At 49.5% G+C, this 16098-nt stretch overlaps 1 protein-coding gene across 4 annotated transcripts in view; it reads left to right on the top strand.

The window, feature by feature from the left end:
- SLCO2B1 (solute carrier organic anion transporter family member 2B1) overlaps positions 1 to 16098 on the top strand; it is a 61457-nt gene that overhangs the window by 24788 nt on the left and 20571 nt on the right. Inside the window, exons 3-7 of one of the 4 annotated variants that reach the window (XM_005230418.3) lie at positions 681 to 818; positions 919 to 1081; positions 2558 to 2785; positions 3843 to 3941; positions 6935 to 7065. In XM_005230418.3, the coding sequence (XP_005230475.1) occupies positions 681 to 818; positions 919 to 1081; positions 2558 to 2785; positions 3843 to 3941; positions 6935 to 7065 (759 nt within the window). Of the gene's footprint in view, positions 1 to 680; positions 819 to 918; positions 2786 to 3842; positions 3942 to 6934; positions 7066 to 16098 lie in introns of those variants that run through there. The other 3 variants (XM_027776850.2, XM_055803224.1, XM_027776847.2) reach the window with 3 other exon arrangements.

Here is a 16098-nt window from a genome sequence, read left to right as displayed (position 1 = left end):
GCCGGTCAAGCCACGTGGGAAGCAAAGCACCAGTATGCCCCAAATTCTGGAAGAGATGAGGTCAGATGATTTTCTGGGGGATGACAGTCTTTGATAAGGTTTCCTTCTGCAGGTGGAAAAGAATCATCGCATTTTCTGAAAGGAGATAAGTCCTTTACATCCAGGGCTTCCCAGGAAGGAAAGGAAAACAGAAGGTCTGAATTACTCTCCGTGACCTTCTCCTGACTTTCTCTAAAGAAACTGTTTGTTGCTGTGTGTGGAAGGGCTCATTCCTGTCCCAGAAGAGCTGCTGCCAGCACTGGGGATGGCTGCCTGACTCAGGCTGGACAGGAGCAGGAAGGTTGTGCAACATCCCACTTCTGCTGCTGGATCTCAGGGTCAAGGCCAACACAAACTAGCACCATCCCAGCTGAAATGATCCATTTGTCCAAAGCCACTTTCAGCTGAAGAAAGCAGACTCTCCTCGCAAATACTAACCCTATTGTAATTTTTGCCAGAGCAGAGTTTAATGGCCCTGAGCTGATTTCAGAAAACTGCTGATGGCAGGTGCAGGGGTAACATTTCAGAGGCTCATGGTCAAAGGTTTTATGTTCAGTAATCGTGCCTTTGCGTGGGACATGCAGTTGGTTCTGTTGCAGCTCCCAGTAATCGTGCTGGACACTCTCTTTTTGTATTGACAGTTCTTCGTTTTCTGCCACGGGCTTCTGCAGCTGTCCCAGCTCCTGGTCTCCGGCTATCTGAAGAGCTCCATATCGACCATCGAGAGACGATATGGCCTCTCCAGCCAGACATCAGGGCTGCTTGCTTCCTTCAACGAGGTGAAAAACAGCTTGCTTCTCCCAGTCTACCTGGTGGACGTTGTCCCCGTGCTCCTGTCATTCCTTTGTGAGACCTCTTGGTCTGTGTGTCCTGCTGCAGGTTGGGAACACGTTGCTGATTGTCTTTGTAAGTTACTTCGGGAGCCGAGTGCACCGACCTCGTTTCATCGGCTGCGGTGCCATCCTCGTCTCCTTGGCTGGGTTCCTCATGTCTCTCCCCCACTTCATAACTGGACCCTACGAGTATGACCGGTCCGTTGCCAGTAGGTACTCTAGGAATATATGCCTTTTGTAACAGAAAAAGGGAATTACTTTCCCTGGAGGGGTTGGGACCTGAAAGCTGTAGGTTTGTCCTCAAGAAATTTTAATTTTCTGAGAAGGTAATCATCTCAGCCCTGAGAGGCAACAACTGATGGTGGGAAGCAGAGCCAGGGGACAGCTGGAACCATGGGCAAGGGCACGAAAACAATCAAAACGTAAGCTGTGCCTCTGGTTCCCCTTGCCTTCTGCACACCCACACAGCAGGCAAACACCAGGTACTTCTGGTCTTCTCCAGCCATCTGGGCTCTCAGCTTCCACGAGTTGAGCCAAGTTGTCCTCATGCACGTGAACTGCTCCCTTATTTTCCTAATGTAGATAAGAGAAAGTCTCATAAACTCTATCACCTGAGGCCCTTTGCAGAAGGGAAATGAGAGGTCTGGGAAGGAGCTTGACTCAACCCGATGTCGGGGGCAGCTTTGGGGGTGAAATGCTGTTGTGTGTAATAAGGGAGCATCAGTTTCACACCTAACTTCTGCTGCTTGTGGGGCACCTCACCCACCCATCTTCCTCTGTCTAGCTGAGCCATCTTTCAGGGAATGCTCTGAGTTTTTGGATCCCACCAGAAAATCAACCTCCTGTGAGAAACGTGCAGGACTAAATCACTCACGGAGGAACAGGTCAGGGTGGATTTGGGATTTGTCCCTGAAAGAAGGTGAAGGGTGAGAAAGAAAAAGAAGAGAAAAAGAAGAGAAAAAGAAGAGAAAAAGAAGAGAAAAAGAAGAGAAAAAGAAGAGAACCTTCACTCTCTATTACCTTCCCAAATCCTGCCATGAAGCTCCAGCAAATCTTTTAGAAGCCTTCATTAAACAGCTTTTTTCTGACTCTTCGGAGAGAGCACAGCTGGTTCACACAGCTGCAGACAGTAAAGGAAGACTTAAATAGGTGAATAATTCATGTCTGCAAACAGGGGTCAGCTGCTAAGGACAGTTTGGAACAATTAGCTATGTTTCAGCAGTGCTGGTGCAGGTGGCCCTGTGTCGTGCACTCAAGAGTTGCATGTTATTTGGGGCATAACCATGGAAATCCTGCTACAAACACCACCACCGCCTCCCTGAGCATTTTAAGGAAGATAAAGCTGCTAGAATCAGCACTTTCACTTTGCAATCCATTTCTGGGTAAAACGCGTTCTGGTTTCCTGAGCAGCTATTCACAAAATCTGCAGGTTTTCTCACTTACCTTTATTGCAAGATCTATCAAAGGTCCTGGAAGTGATCTCAGCTCTGCATTTTCAGCGGAGGTGGCTTTTCATGGCACATGCACCCATCTCACTGTGAACACCTGCACAGCAATCTCTGCACTTTCTTTGCATTTTCCTTCACCTGACATCTACCACGTGCATACCTACACGCTTGCTGCTGTCTTAGGGAAACGCTTTCTCCAAACCAAGCTCCTTAGATCTGCTCCCCTTGTCATGGCAGGCATGTTCAGCAACACCACCGACCTGTGCCAGCCTGGGGTCCCGGGGTCCTGGGGGAACCTCAGCAATGCTGGCTGCACCCCCCACGCTGCCAGAGAGAACCACGAGGTTCTCCTTGTCTTGTTCACCGCCCAGGCGCTGCTGGGCGTTGGAGGTGTCCCCATCCAGCCCTTTGGGATCTCCTACATCGACGACTTTGCAAGCGAGAGGAACTCCCCCCTCTATTTGGGTAAGGCTGGGGTTGCTGTGGGAAGAGGGGAAATCAGTATTAAGTTAATAGCAAGGCCAGATGACTAATTTGCATTAATGAGAACAGAGCTGGCTATAGCCCTTCTGCTCTACCCAGCTCTAGGAAGGTTTCCACAAAAATAGCTTATCATCTGCTTCAAGTTTGGTCAAACTGCAGACAGACCAGGGGTGCTGGAAAAGATGATTTAGGGGAGATGCTGGGACTTTGGACCTGAGAGTGATAAGCTGGAGATGGGCGTAATGACTGTGTCCTCCACCAAAAAAGGCTTCAACAAAGAGAACAGGAATAATCTGATCTCTGTGTTCACAAGAGGCAGCTATGGGCTGCAGATGCAGCCATGAAGATTTTGTTTAGATATAGGGAAAATTATAGGAAGCTAAAAAAGCAGCATCAACCGTCTGGGAGGTAGGCAAGTATCCTCCAGCAGAAGGGCTGCTGGAGAAGACACACCTAAAAGGGATGTCCCAGGGTGGTGGGATGGATGAGGTGGTCCTTACAGGTCCTTCTAACTCTTGCAGCTGTTAACTGTGACAGCCTTTTGAATTGAATGGGACAGCAAGGGTGGCTCAAACCCAGGCCATTACTGTCAAGAAACTGGAATTACTGCATCAAATGTTGCTCTAGTAGATGCTCCAAACCTACTTGAAATGATCACCTCTAAGAAAGGAGTTGAATCTTAGATTTGTTTAATTTTTTCATCAGTAATTCACTTTTATCTCCATCTTGTAAAAAAAACCTTTGGATTTTTTATGCTGATGGGGCACATCTTGTTCCTGGGTGTATTTCAGTCTTTCTAGGAAGCTGAAGTGGCAGGAAAGATCTGAGTTTTGCAAACCTTTCTTGTGAACGGAGCATGGAAAAAATAGGGTTGTTATCTTTTGAAAGGGATGAGATAAGAAAGCTGCTAGGGAAATAGCCTGTGCTGGAGGCAGATGTGGTGGGCACTGGTCCAGCCCAGTCCTGCCTCAAGGCATCTCTTGCCCCCGTGGTCCCTTCACACAGGGCTGAGCCCCTCTCTGCTCTCACCCCTCTGCAGGCATCTTGTTCTCCGTGACTGTCATCGGGCCGGGGGTGGGCTTCATGCTGGGCTCTGCCATGCTGCGTTTTTACGTCGACATCGACAAAGTCACTGGAGGTGAGTGAACATGCCCTCAGAGAGGCAGCCAGCACCCTTCACACTGCATCCCATTTACTGGGCCAGCAGCAGTCCAGCCCCACTCTGGGCATCCCACCCCCCAGTGATGAGGGTGCAACCTGTGGGGCAGGGGCTGGCTCCCTTTGCCTGCTGTCTCCCCTCTTAAATCAATTCCATCACCGGGGGATGCTCTGAGACCGCTCCCATCAGCGCTGGAGGGGGGTGGCCCAGATAAATGTGTCCTTCCCACCCGACCACGCATCTGCAGGGTTAAACCTAGCCCCATGGCTGCTGGTATCCCATATTTTAATAACATCCTTCAGACCTGGGGAACCCTCACCCCTGGGCTGCTGCCAGGTCTGATTAGAGGGTTGTCCATCTGCATTGTGCTTTTAGAGCAGACCTGATGTCCATTCTTCTGCGAATTTTCTGCCATATGCCAGCAACAGCAGCTGGACCATTTTGCTGTCAGCCAGCAGTGGGGAAGAGTGGGGATGTGGGGGACGAGAAAAACCTGGAAAAAAATGTGAAAGAGCAAGATGGAGGGAAAAAATAAGAGAAAAGGAATGGAGAATGGGTACCAGCACCCTGGGGTGTGAAGGAGCAGAGGGGAGGGGAGGGCGGGAGGAAGGAAGGTGAAAACAAGTGGAAGGGAAATGCTGAATAGGGCAAGGAAGGAGCGTGAAAGGGATTTCCTTTTCAAATGCCTCTTCCTGAGCCGTGCTATTGAAGTATTTGTAGTCGTCTCCTGTTTGGCTGCTCTTGAATCTTGGCTCTTTCCTGGTTATTAACAGAGCAAACACACATTATACAACTCTGCACATCCTCATCTGACAAAAGGGGCAGACAGGCTCCTTCGGGTGGTGACCAGAGAGAGCATCAGGTCTGAGGCTGGATGAGCAGTGGCTGTTGACACTACAGATGCATTAGTTTTGGCTCCTTCTCAGAGCCTCCAGCTCGTTCCCGCTCACTGACTTCACCAGATTTTTTTTCACCTGCACTTTGTCAACATACACATTTATGATATTTGCATCACAAAGAGCACAGTCTAGTCTTGACACTGCCACGTCCAAGCTTATTGCTGCAGCTATCCATCCTCCTCAGTGGGGGAGTCTTGGTGAGATGTTTTTTGCTCATCTGCCTCTGAAGGATGAAGAAATGGGATTAGGGTCTGCTGTCTGCCTGCACACCCTGGTGCTCGGTTCTCCTAGGCCACCTGCTGCAGATGGATGCTGAATGAGAAATGTGCCTGAGTAGCCAGAACTGGAGAACACCCGGTTTTAGAGCTACCTTCAGCCTACTGGGAAAAGCTAGCGAGCTGTGGCTGCTTAATGCTGAATCTAATGTAACCCCATGTTTTCCTAGAAAAAAAATATTGGTGTTTGTTCAGGAAGGGATTTAAAATTCCAGTTTGCTCCATACATCTTGCAGGGAAGATATTATCAAATTTCTTTGACCTACCATTTGTTGCTTCCAGAGATGGGGGATTAGATGTGGCAGTATCTACGCTACCGAAAGCCAGTGAACTGACTGCAGTTTTAATTGCACCCCTGCAGTGAGAATAGCTCGTTTGTGTTAAACCTCACAGCTAAGGAAGAGGTTTCTGGGAGGACTCATTTCCTGGGATTGCTCGTGAATACTGTCTAACCACAGGTATCCCCTTTTTCTGTAGAAATATTTCTTGGTTCAGGCTCACCCTGTTGTGAATTTGCATTCCGGCTTCTGCATATCCTGTTTTATTTACACCAAGTACCCTCCCCACAGAAAATGTTGTCTTTGGCAGAGTGCCCTGAGCTCGGCAGTGGGGGAGGCTGGGCCGGCTGAAGAAAGACAGACAGAAGAAAGGGATATAATCCTTATTAAGGCATTTCTAACAATTGCCTTCTGTTGGTTGAGCTGCAAACCAGGTACTGGCTGACAGACCAGACTGGTGGGCACAGCTCTGGGGTCCCAGTCCTGCTGTGAACAGGGGGTCCTTCTGTGGACAGCCAGACTGCGGAAAACTAAACCACTGCTCCTGGCTGCTGAGAGTTAACGGTAGTTAACTCCATTTCACTGCGTCCACCTCTGGAGCCCCCAATATAAGGACATGGACCTGTTGGAGCGGGCCCGTCGGAGGCCACGGAGCTGGTCAGAGGGCTGGAGCCCCTCTGCTGTGGGGACACGCTGGGAGAGCTGGGGCTGTGCAGCCTGGGGAGGAGAAGGCTGCGGGGAGACCTTAGAGCAGCTCCCAGTGCCTGGAGGGGCCGACAGGAAAGCTGGGGAGGGGCTTTGGGCAAGGGCAGGGAGTGGTGGGACAGGGGGGAATGGCTTGAAGCTGAGAGAGGGGAGATTTAGGTTGGACATGAGGAAGAAACCCTTCCCCGTGAGGGCGGCGAGGCGCTGGCCCAGGCTGCCCAGAGCAGCTGTGGGTGCCCCATCCCTGGCAGGGCTCAAGGCCAGGCTGGACGGGGCTGGGAGCAGCCTGGGCTGGGGGGAGGGGGCCCTGCCCCTGGCGGGGGGTGGGACTGGGTGGTCTTGAAGGTCCCTTCCAAACCCAAACCATTCTATGATTCTACAGTTCTATGATTTTAATCTTAAGAAAGGTTTTTCCCTTCCGTATGGATAGATGTCATGAATTTATCCCCTTGAGTATTTCCAGGCTTTTCACAACATGGGTATCCTTTCTCTGAAAAAGCTGTGATGGGGATGCTTTCCTTTGCCTTTCCGGATCTAGGACATCCCTCTGTCCTAGTTGCCTCCATCAAAGGGCTGAGTGGGTTTTTAGGCACCCCTGGTGATAACAAAGAATGGAATGTGATTTAGCACCATTGGATGCATCACGTGCAAATGCTGCTCAGACCCCAAAACCATTGATTCCCAGGTTGGGAGACACCACTTTGGAGCTGGCTGAAATTTGTGGTAAGCGGGGCCACCCATCGCCATCCCTTTGGTGCACTGGGCTCCCTCTGTTCACCTTTGATTTAATGCCTGTTTCTCCATTTGTGTTGCAGATGAAGTCCAGCTCATGAATAAAGACCCACGGTGGGTCGGTGCCTGGTGGCTCGGTTTCCTGGTCGCAGCCAGTCTCGTGGCCCTGTCTGCAATGCCTTATTTCTTCTTCCCACGGGAAATGCCAAAAGAGGTATTTGCACACCAGTCCCTCGTGGATTTATCTCCATGTTCCTCCCTCACCACCAGCATTAGCTGCTGCGTCTGTGGGACACGTGACTATCAAGGTGGGCATGCGGTTTATAGCTGCATCCCGAAGTCAGATGTGAGCTGTAGTTTGCTCTCATCTCCCGTGTCAGAGGCTCTTGTATGTTAAGCTGATGCTTCATGAGTACCGGCATGGTGCAGGTAGTTTAATGGATGTGATAATTTCCTTGGTGGGGCACTGAAGTAGCACCTGCGTGTTGATTCATCTGTGTAGGAACATGTAACACCGGGAAAGCTCTGTCTGGCTTGAGGTTCTTCTTACAGCAACCCTCCTGTATTTACTACCAAGTTGGGGTTTTTTTCTACTTCTACAGAGCCCTCCTGAGTGCTTCAGTGCTCACGCCAAGATACAAAACAGCTTGCGAGCTTCCCAAGTGTTTTGCTGGCTGCGGGTCCCAGCGTGTTGTGAGGGATGCCACAAAGCAAATTGTTCTTTTAGAGAAGGCATCATGCTATGGTTTTGAATGTTCCTGGAGTTGCTGGAACGCGCTTAGTAGGTGAAATTGTGCTCGTCTGGATGCCTTGGCTGTATTCTAGCCTGTGTAATTGCCTTTCACGTATATTTTACCTTGGGGCAACATTGAAACTCTCTTGCCTAAACAAGTCCGTGTGCTGTCTGGTGCAGAAGAATTCTTCATTTCTCCTGCAGCTGCCTGAATTTCCACAGGAATGAGCAACTCGTAGAGAGATTTGGGTTTCACCTGCCTGGGAAAATGTGACCTGTTATACCAGTTACACTTCTAGGTGTACAACGATCTACTCCTAAGTTATATATGTTGTGAGGTTTGCAGAGGTGCTGCAGTCCTGTGAGGTAATGGGGTGGAAAGCGCTCAGAGCTTTGTGGGACGAGGGCGATACTGAATGCAACGTGCCTGATTTATCCTTGTGAAGCTTGGTTTGCTTTAAGGTCATTACGGATGATGTATATTAGCAGAACCTGCTCAGCGTGCAAGGGTGCATTACATCTTAGGAGAAAGGTTCTTTATTAGGGCTGATGGGAATATTAATTTCATAAATGGCTTTTGAGAGAAAATAATGTACTTTGAACTAAAACAACTGTGCTTTATTGCAAGTGCTGCACTCTGATCAGCCCGAAAAATTTTGAAGAGTTTAAGGAAGGATTGGTTGGATATTGATTTAAAAAAAAAAAATCAGGAAGATTTCACTCTACTCTGCTGGCTGACATCTGTAGAGAACAGTCCCACATACCTTAGCACCCTTTGCACCCCGGGTCTTACTGAATTTCTCCCCATTATACCATTTCCCCCAGAAAGCTTTTGGAAACTGCTTACACTAAAAGAACAATAATAAGAAAATTACCTAAACGATGGCAACATTCTGCCCCCCTTGCAGGACAGGAGATGTCAGGGCCAGCCAAGCCAGCTCATGCCCATCCCATGCCAGCAGCAGCAAGGGGCTCTGCTTAAAAAACAAAAAAATACCTCTGTAGCAACTTTGCCAGATGCTGTTCTGGGCCAAACATCTGTCTGCGGTGGGAGCGCTCAAAGCTTTGTAGGAAATCTGCATTATCACGGGTGATTTTCTGTATGTATAGCAGAAAGGAAAATGTAAATCACTTTCTCCTGCTTGCTCTTGTGGTAAATCAGGGTTTGGCTAAGGGTAGAATTGCGACCGCTTTTCCATCACGAAGGGCAACCCCCTGCAGTGAGCTGGAGGCAGCAGCCTCTCTAAGGCCACCGAGTTAGAGCGTGTTAGAGGCATGGTTCCCCTCCAAAAGATCATCAGCCAGGGATAAATCTCAAAACCATGCAGGAGGGATGGGTAGAGCTGGTAAGACATGCAGCGCAGGAGGGTAATGTGTGTCGTGCACAAAGCTCAGCTCTGGGAAAGTGTTGACTCCAATGTTACCTGCCTCTGCCCCCGGAGGAGCAGCCACCCTTTTCCTGTAGGTCCCCAGCACTGTGGTGGCTCCTGCTGTGGCTTTAGGGTTGCTTGCAATGTCCTCTCACTACACAGAGCAAAGCTGTTGTTTCTTCTTGTGCTCGGCTCTGGTTTGGGATGGAGAGGGGGAGATGTGGCATTGCAGTGAGGGAAGGTGGGACCCCTGTGGCAGCTCTGCGGCACAAAGCCCCGTCCCCAACATGCTGCAAGAAGGGAAGGGAGGGATGGGCTCAGCACAGGGTTTTACAGACCAGCAGGAATGGACATTGTGATAACCTTTGGGTCAACCCTGTCTAAATACAGCTGCAGCTTCATTTCATTCAAGTGGTCAGCATTTCCTTGGCTGCTTTCAGTTTCAGGGTTTCTGCCTGTCCAAAGCAGGACGAAAAGCTATCAGTAGAGCAAGCACAAGCTGCAAGTACTTAAGCATCAGCTGGGGGCTTTCCCACCATGTTTGTAAAAGCCCCAGCACGGTATAGTACCCACAGAAAATACCTCCAGGCACAGCAGCCGTAACAACACATGGGAAAAGCACAGATCTGCTCTGTCCACAGAAGAAGCTGAGATGTTTCTGCACCACCAGCTGTGGGCTTCATTTCTGGAGGCCCAAAAGGAATTTCAGGTGCCCCAGGCCAAGCTATCCTTTTGCCACTTGCTGTCTGCAGACCTCTGGGACCACAGATGTCTCAGTAGATGATGGGGCTGTCTGGGAATAATGTGTCCACACCAAGCTGTGGGTGTGTTTCCCCACTGCAGAGTCCACCAAACAAGATCTCAGTAGCAAAGGCTGGTCCATGTCTTAGTACTTCTCGCAGCCAAAAGCACTATTTCCCTTCTTTGATGCTCATCCTACCTTCATGTGCCTTTCTTCTTCCTGCCTCACTCCATACAACTCATCTGAGCCCTTGGTGGCTTCTCCAGACCAAGGACCATCCTCCTCAATGGGCACCAGCCAGCAAACACTGAATAACAGCACAGCCCTCTGCCTCTTCGGAGATTTATTTGCCTCCTCCCATCAGCTGAGACAGATCTAGATTATTTATTCTGCAATGACATTTCAGCTTCACTTCTATTTGATAGCTTCTTTCTTTGAAGTTCCTGGAATGACTTGTGCACTTAATGTTAACATTAAGGATAATGAGGGTTTGCTCTTTTGATCTTTTTTCATAAATCAGCCACTCCAGACCCAGAACATTTTTATTTCTCTGCTTTGATACTTCTCAGTAGGTTTCTAGCACCTAAGTATCCTGAATAATCCTATTTGAGAAACGATCCCAGCAAAGCTATGAAGTTGTCATGATCTCAGGGAGGCATGAGAGGATGAGGCTGTTACTGGACAAACTGTTTCCAGTTTCCAAGATCATTTTTTTCCCAATAATTTCAGTTTAATCCTGCCTTCATGTGCCTGAACCATTTCTTGGGGTTGTGTCCTGGATTGTGGGGAACTACAGTGTCTGAGTGTTTTCCACTTGCCGAGTAGCCAAGGTTTAGCTCATGCTTTACCATCTGTTGCTGCCGATGTTACTGCATCCCTATGCAGGCAGTTGCACTCTGACTACTTTCCCTGTGCTTTTGCTTGGCCACGGTGTCTGTCCATCCTGCAGGTTCAGCAGCTGTTGCATCGCAGCTGATAAAGCACCTCCCCAGTCCCTGCACCTCTGTGGGTGATGTGAAAAGGGTTTGAAAAGGGGAAAGGTGCTCTCAGGAGGACCTTATACAAAAGAAGTAGCATTGCCCTCCCCCAGCATTTCTCACCTGCAAGATCTGTCTTGTACACCCGACTCTGTCCCAGTTCAGGTTTTGTTCTGTGACACTCCAAAGTCACGTAGAACCAAACGTCCCCTGGACGCTGCACAAAGCGGGTGAGTGACGCTTCCTCCTCGCCCTGACAAAGCCTCCCCTGTAATGTCAGCACATGTCATCTGCAAACAGATGCCTTTGTGTGAAAACTCAGCTGGATTTTATGGGAAGGAGATCTACATGTCCCAGTTGTGTCCAAGCCCTGGCAGCTCCGGTTAACAGTCACACTGGATATTGGTCCATCCCATCAGTGCTTTCCTCCTAAGCCTCACTGGTAGCAGGTTTCAAAAACTTATTTCCCTGCATGTTGCAAAGCTTTGCCTAATCTCCACCCTATATTTTACTCTTTAGTTGGTTATTCTGCCCGTAATCCCGATTAAATAATTTTTCCTAATCATTGCTATATTGGTGTGGTTATAGAAACCCTTCCTTTTGCTGGGCGAGGGAAGCTAGCTAGTCTTCTGCTGCCAAAAAGCTTCTCCATCCCAGCAGCCCTGCTTGTCACCCATCCCAGCCACAAGCTGGTTTTCCCAGTGCTGTATCAGTCTGGATCTGGTCCTCAGTGGTGGTACAGCAGAGTCTGCACTTCCCCAGCTCTCCTGGAAACACTGTCCTCAGTTCTTCCTCACATCACACTGACTCCTTCCATGGCTGCACCAGATGCTTATGCAGAGATAGACTTGGAGCTATTTCTCATTCTCCTCCCCCTTTCATTTCCAGCATTTCCAGCTGTGCAGTGGAAATTAGTTTTAAACCCTGAATGTGTGGCTGTGCCCTTTGCACTGTTTGGTTCGGTTTCTGTTATTTCAGCCCTTTAGTTGCCTATTTTTCCTATATGGTGTCCCAGCCCCCTCTGCATGGACAATTACCACCTTCCCTCTCCTCTGCAGATTAAGTAGTACATGACGTCTCACTATACCAAGGGGGTTTCTGAAAATATTAGCTGGGGCTTCTGCACCAAAGCACCAAGGAAGCCACCAGCACCTCACAGAAGCTCAGTACATCCGTCTGGGATGCTCCATTCTCTTCCTCCCATTTAGCCATGTTGTGTTTACCCTCCTAATGTTCATGTTCTCCAGTGTAATTAATGGTTTCCCATATGGTGCTGCACGTTCTGCTTTGCCTCGGTCTGGAGAGACTGGACCTACTGCATTGCCTTTATTTATTAAATCACTGGTGTTGTTGAGGAGGGAGAACAGGCTGCTGCTGATCCATCAGTCCCTAACCCAAGGTACCCGTCCATCTGGGGGTCATGTGGGTGCCAACCAGAAGAGGTGAGCAGGATGACAACCTCTTCCATGTTGGGTCCTTCCTCTCAAAGCTTCACACGTGGCACCTCAGCTGGAAGATGTGCAGAAATGGAGTGGAAAGGAGCCACACTCTGTCCTTGGCATTGCTAACGGGGGAGGTAGAAGGGGCAAAGTTGTGCTTCAAGGGATGGGATGGAGAGGCTGGGAGATGAAATCCTTTGCAGAACAGAGGAGGTGGATTTCTGGGGGTGTTTCATGGTGGGTCTGGAGGGATGTGAGCTGTGGGAGTGCTCAGGGCGTGCAGAAATGAGATGACTCATGATGGCCTAGCAAAGTGTGTCTGATGGGATTTTCTGCTGGGATGGTGGGGGATGTGTCCCCTGTCATCTGTACAGTATCTCCAGATTTTACTTTCAATTGCTCTGCCGGATAGTTGGAGTAGATGCTTGGGGAAAGAGGGGAACGCCAAGCTGGACATGCAGCTCCATCCTGGCAAAGCAGAAGGTTAAGAGGTCACCTCCCTTTGCTCAGGGCAAAACCCATCTCTCTGGGCAGTACCTCAAGCTGTGGAGTGGGGAGCTGGCAAGTTTAGGACCTCAGTGGGAAGGCTGGATCAACTTATTTTATCCCCCAAAGCACCTGGTGTGCAGTGGCAGGAGTGGGCTGCGAGCACAGAGAACCTTGAAAGAGATGTGTTTGTGATGGACATGTGTGGCTACAGATGTCCATCTCAAATGTTTGGACATCGCCATTCCCGCTGGAGGTGGCACCATTGCTTGGCAAGGTCCTGGCAACGCCTGTCCCTCCGGTCCTGAAGCAGAATGTTTGTGATGAGAAGAAGCTCCTGCAGGTCAAATGCAGCCAGGACCCCTCCTGCCCTGCCCTGAGGTTGCCCTGTGGATGCTGGTGCTGCTCTCAGCTACATTACAGGATTGCACCAGCATGCCTGAGCCTGCAAGGAGCCTCCTGCCCTTTGCCAGGGTTGCTGGGGACTTCCCAACCCGTGCAGGGTGTTTGCAGGGTGCAAAGAGCTGACGGCTCTGTCGGGGGCTGTCCCCAGGCGTCCCAACAGACATCCCACGTCCAGCATGGTGGGACGGAGCTGGGGCAGCAACCTGACCCTTCTGTGCAAGCAGAGACATTGTGCAACAGTGCTGAGGAAGTGAAAAATAACTTCTCCGGTTCCTGCCTGGGTACAGATTGCCTGCATTTATACAGATCGTCCCATGTTTATTCAGCAGTGACCCGGTGTGCTTCCAGTGCAAGTGAACAGCTGAAATGAAAATAACCGATGGGGAACTCTTAACTGCCAGCTCCAATTCGGGTTATTAGTTAGCAGGGAAAGTTTAAAGCACAGGGACAGAGAAATCTTAATCCTTCGGAAAGATTTGCTCCTGGGGCTGCAATGTTTGGAGGCTGCCTCATTAAAGCTCCTCAAGCACCATCCAAGGCAGTCTAGAAATACAGGGCACCATCTGGGAAGCAACTGGGGGCCAATGGCAGGGCGTGGTGGTGCCACTGGCATGTTACAGGAATGAGGTGGTCTCCACGTTTGGATTTTCCCCAGGGAGCTTTAAAGACAGGCACAAACAGTGGCTAAAAATAATCATCCCATTTAGCGTGAGCAAGGTGCCTGTTGGCTGGTTATTTTACTGCTCTAGGAAATAAAGTCCCTGCTGGGACCCACACTTGCTGGAAGAGACATAATGAAGTGCTTGTAGGGAGCATGACCTCGTAGGAGGAAAAGAATTCTTTTTCAAGCCATGAGGTTTTACATTTGGTTTGTTTAATGTGAAAATAGCTTCTCTGACCTTATTTTTCACTGAGCTGGGAGCGCCAGGTTCTGCACAGCCGGAGGGAAACTCTGTAGAAGCCCCAAATGAAGCAAGGAAAACCTCTCTGTCACAGAGCAGGTTATTTATCCCTTTTTGCAGTGGTGTATTTGAATAAAACCAGACTGTCAGCACCTTCTCACAGGTGCAATAACAGGTCGGTGAAAGCTCACAGGCAAGCTGCTTTCATTTACCTGTCCTGCCAAGCATGCTCAGGTCTCAGCCCTGCTCAGTCATACCTGTTTTATTCATGTCCGTGCAGGGAAATGGGGGCTTTCCCCAGGCTGAGATCAGGTTAGGGATGCTCTTCCTAATGCAAAGCATGAGGGAGCGTCATCCTCCTTCCTCAAAAGCCTCCCTGCCTCCTCCACCCCGCCACGAGGCTGGCAGCGACGGCGATAGATAAAATCCCATTTCAAAATCATGAGATGCAACAAGAGCCCATTCACTGGTGGACGTGCACCAGGAAACTGAGCCCTTTAAGGGACCATCCTGAAAAGTCCAAGTGTGTGTGAATTTTGCAAGATGTTTCCCACAATTGTTTTTCCTTGGCACGGTGCTATGGCAGACAGTCGGGGTAGCGCTGAGCAGCCAGCCCACGATATTGCACCTACCGACTCTGGCTTGCCAAAATGTCTCCTCTGAGTAATGCTAAAATCCCCAGTGGCAGGAGCGTGGCATCGTTGGCAGGGCTTGAGCATCTCTGACAGTAGAACCAGCATAGTTCGCCCCCCTGCCTGCAGCGAGCAGGCAGGATTTGTGCTGGTCCCTCCGCAGCTTGCTTTCCTGGTGTGTGCCTGCTTCATCCCAGAGGAATGCATTTCCTGATCCTTTCAGGCAGCAAAAAATATACCAAGGGGCCAAGCCAGCGTGGGGAGAGGAGATTTCCTCCTCCTTGATGGCTTTGCTCCCTGTGCAAACAGCAGCTGCCCCTTGCGTGAGTGCTAAGCCAGAAGATGTGCAGAGAAACATCCTGCTTGCAAGGGTCACACTCACGCAGAGGCATCCCATATGGGGGGATTTGGGGCTCCCCCCCCTCCCCCCCATATGCAGACAGTGCTCAGCAGACTGTTAACTCTCTGAAGTATAAACAACTGGAAGTTAAGAAAGCCACAGTCAGTAGCAGCTTGGATGTATTTTTGGAAAGCACTGCATTTTTTGAGCAGAGAGAAGAGACCCTGTAACCTAACTGAGAAGTGAATAGAAGCTGGGTCTTATCTTTGCATTTGAAAAATGTATTGAATGCTGAGCTCTGGCAATAAAAACCATGAAAGGAGTTTTATTGCTTTTGCCTTGCAGACCCTCTTCAAAAAGAGAATATGGCATTCGCAGCACGGGACATTTTGACCTTTCTGATGTGTAATAGTCAGCCTTGGTTTCAAAGGAGAAGAGATCGCGTCAGGCAAAGAGCTGTCCAGTTCCTTCTGTGAATCAAGCACATCTAATTTCTGTTGAACTAACTCATTTGTCTTACTCATTAACTCATTGAACTTACTCATTAAATGTGTGTCAAGAGTTGCAACAGTGGCGTTGCTGAGCTGATGTAGGATGTCAGAGAAGCGTCTGCTGGGTCTGGCCTGGCTAAAAACACACTGTGGTTTTCCATGAAAACTGCACTCCTGCTGAACACTTTTTGCTAATACACATGTATAGTACCGCATGTAATCTGATTAATGCCCTCCATCTCAGTGATTCTCAAAAAAAACCTTGCAGAGCAGGGGATCTGATGCACATCCAAGCAATTCTCCTCTCCCTTAGCATCCTGAGGGGGTGACAGTGCCCTTGCATGTCACACCCTTGCCTTGGACATGCAGTCATCGAATGCACCTGCAATGGACCTTAGATGATCCAAGCCCTCCATCTTCCACCTCTCCTCTTCAAAAAAGCTCTTTGCTTTTGAGCAGCAGCAGCGTGACACTGAGCACTGGGGTTAGTGTCCTGCAGAGCTGTAAGCACAAGCTGAGGCTAAATTAAGCAGAGACGCCTGGACCCATCTGTTCTCCAGCTGCAAAGTGTTGTTCCTCTGAATAGGGAAGAAAGAAGAGGAAGGAGCTGCAGGATCTGTCCCCTCCCATGGACCAGGGTGGGAGAGGATGTCCCTTCCATACTGCTGCTGTTCAATGGGAAAGATGAGGCTAGAAGAAATTAAAAGCATTAAAGAGAGTAGGAGTTGGT

This window comes from Falco peregrinus, chromosome 4, assembly GCF_023634155.1.
Source record: "Falco peregrinus isolate bFalPer1 chromosome 4, bFalPer1.pri, whole genome shotgun sequence".
In the NCBI taxonomy this organism is placed as follows: domain Eukaryota; kingdom Metazoa; phylum Chordata; class Aves; order Falconiformes; family Falconidae; genus Falco; species Falco peregrinus.
This window is presented reverse-complemented; position numbering and strand designations above follow the sequence as displayed.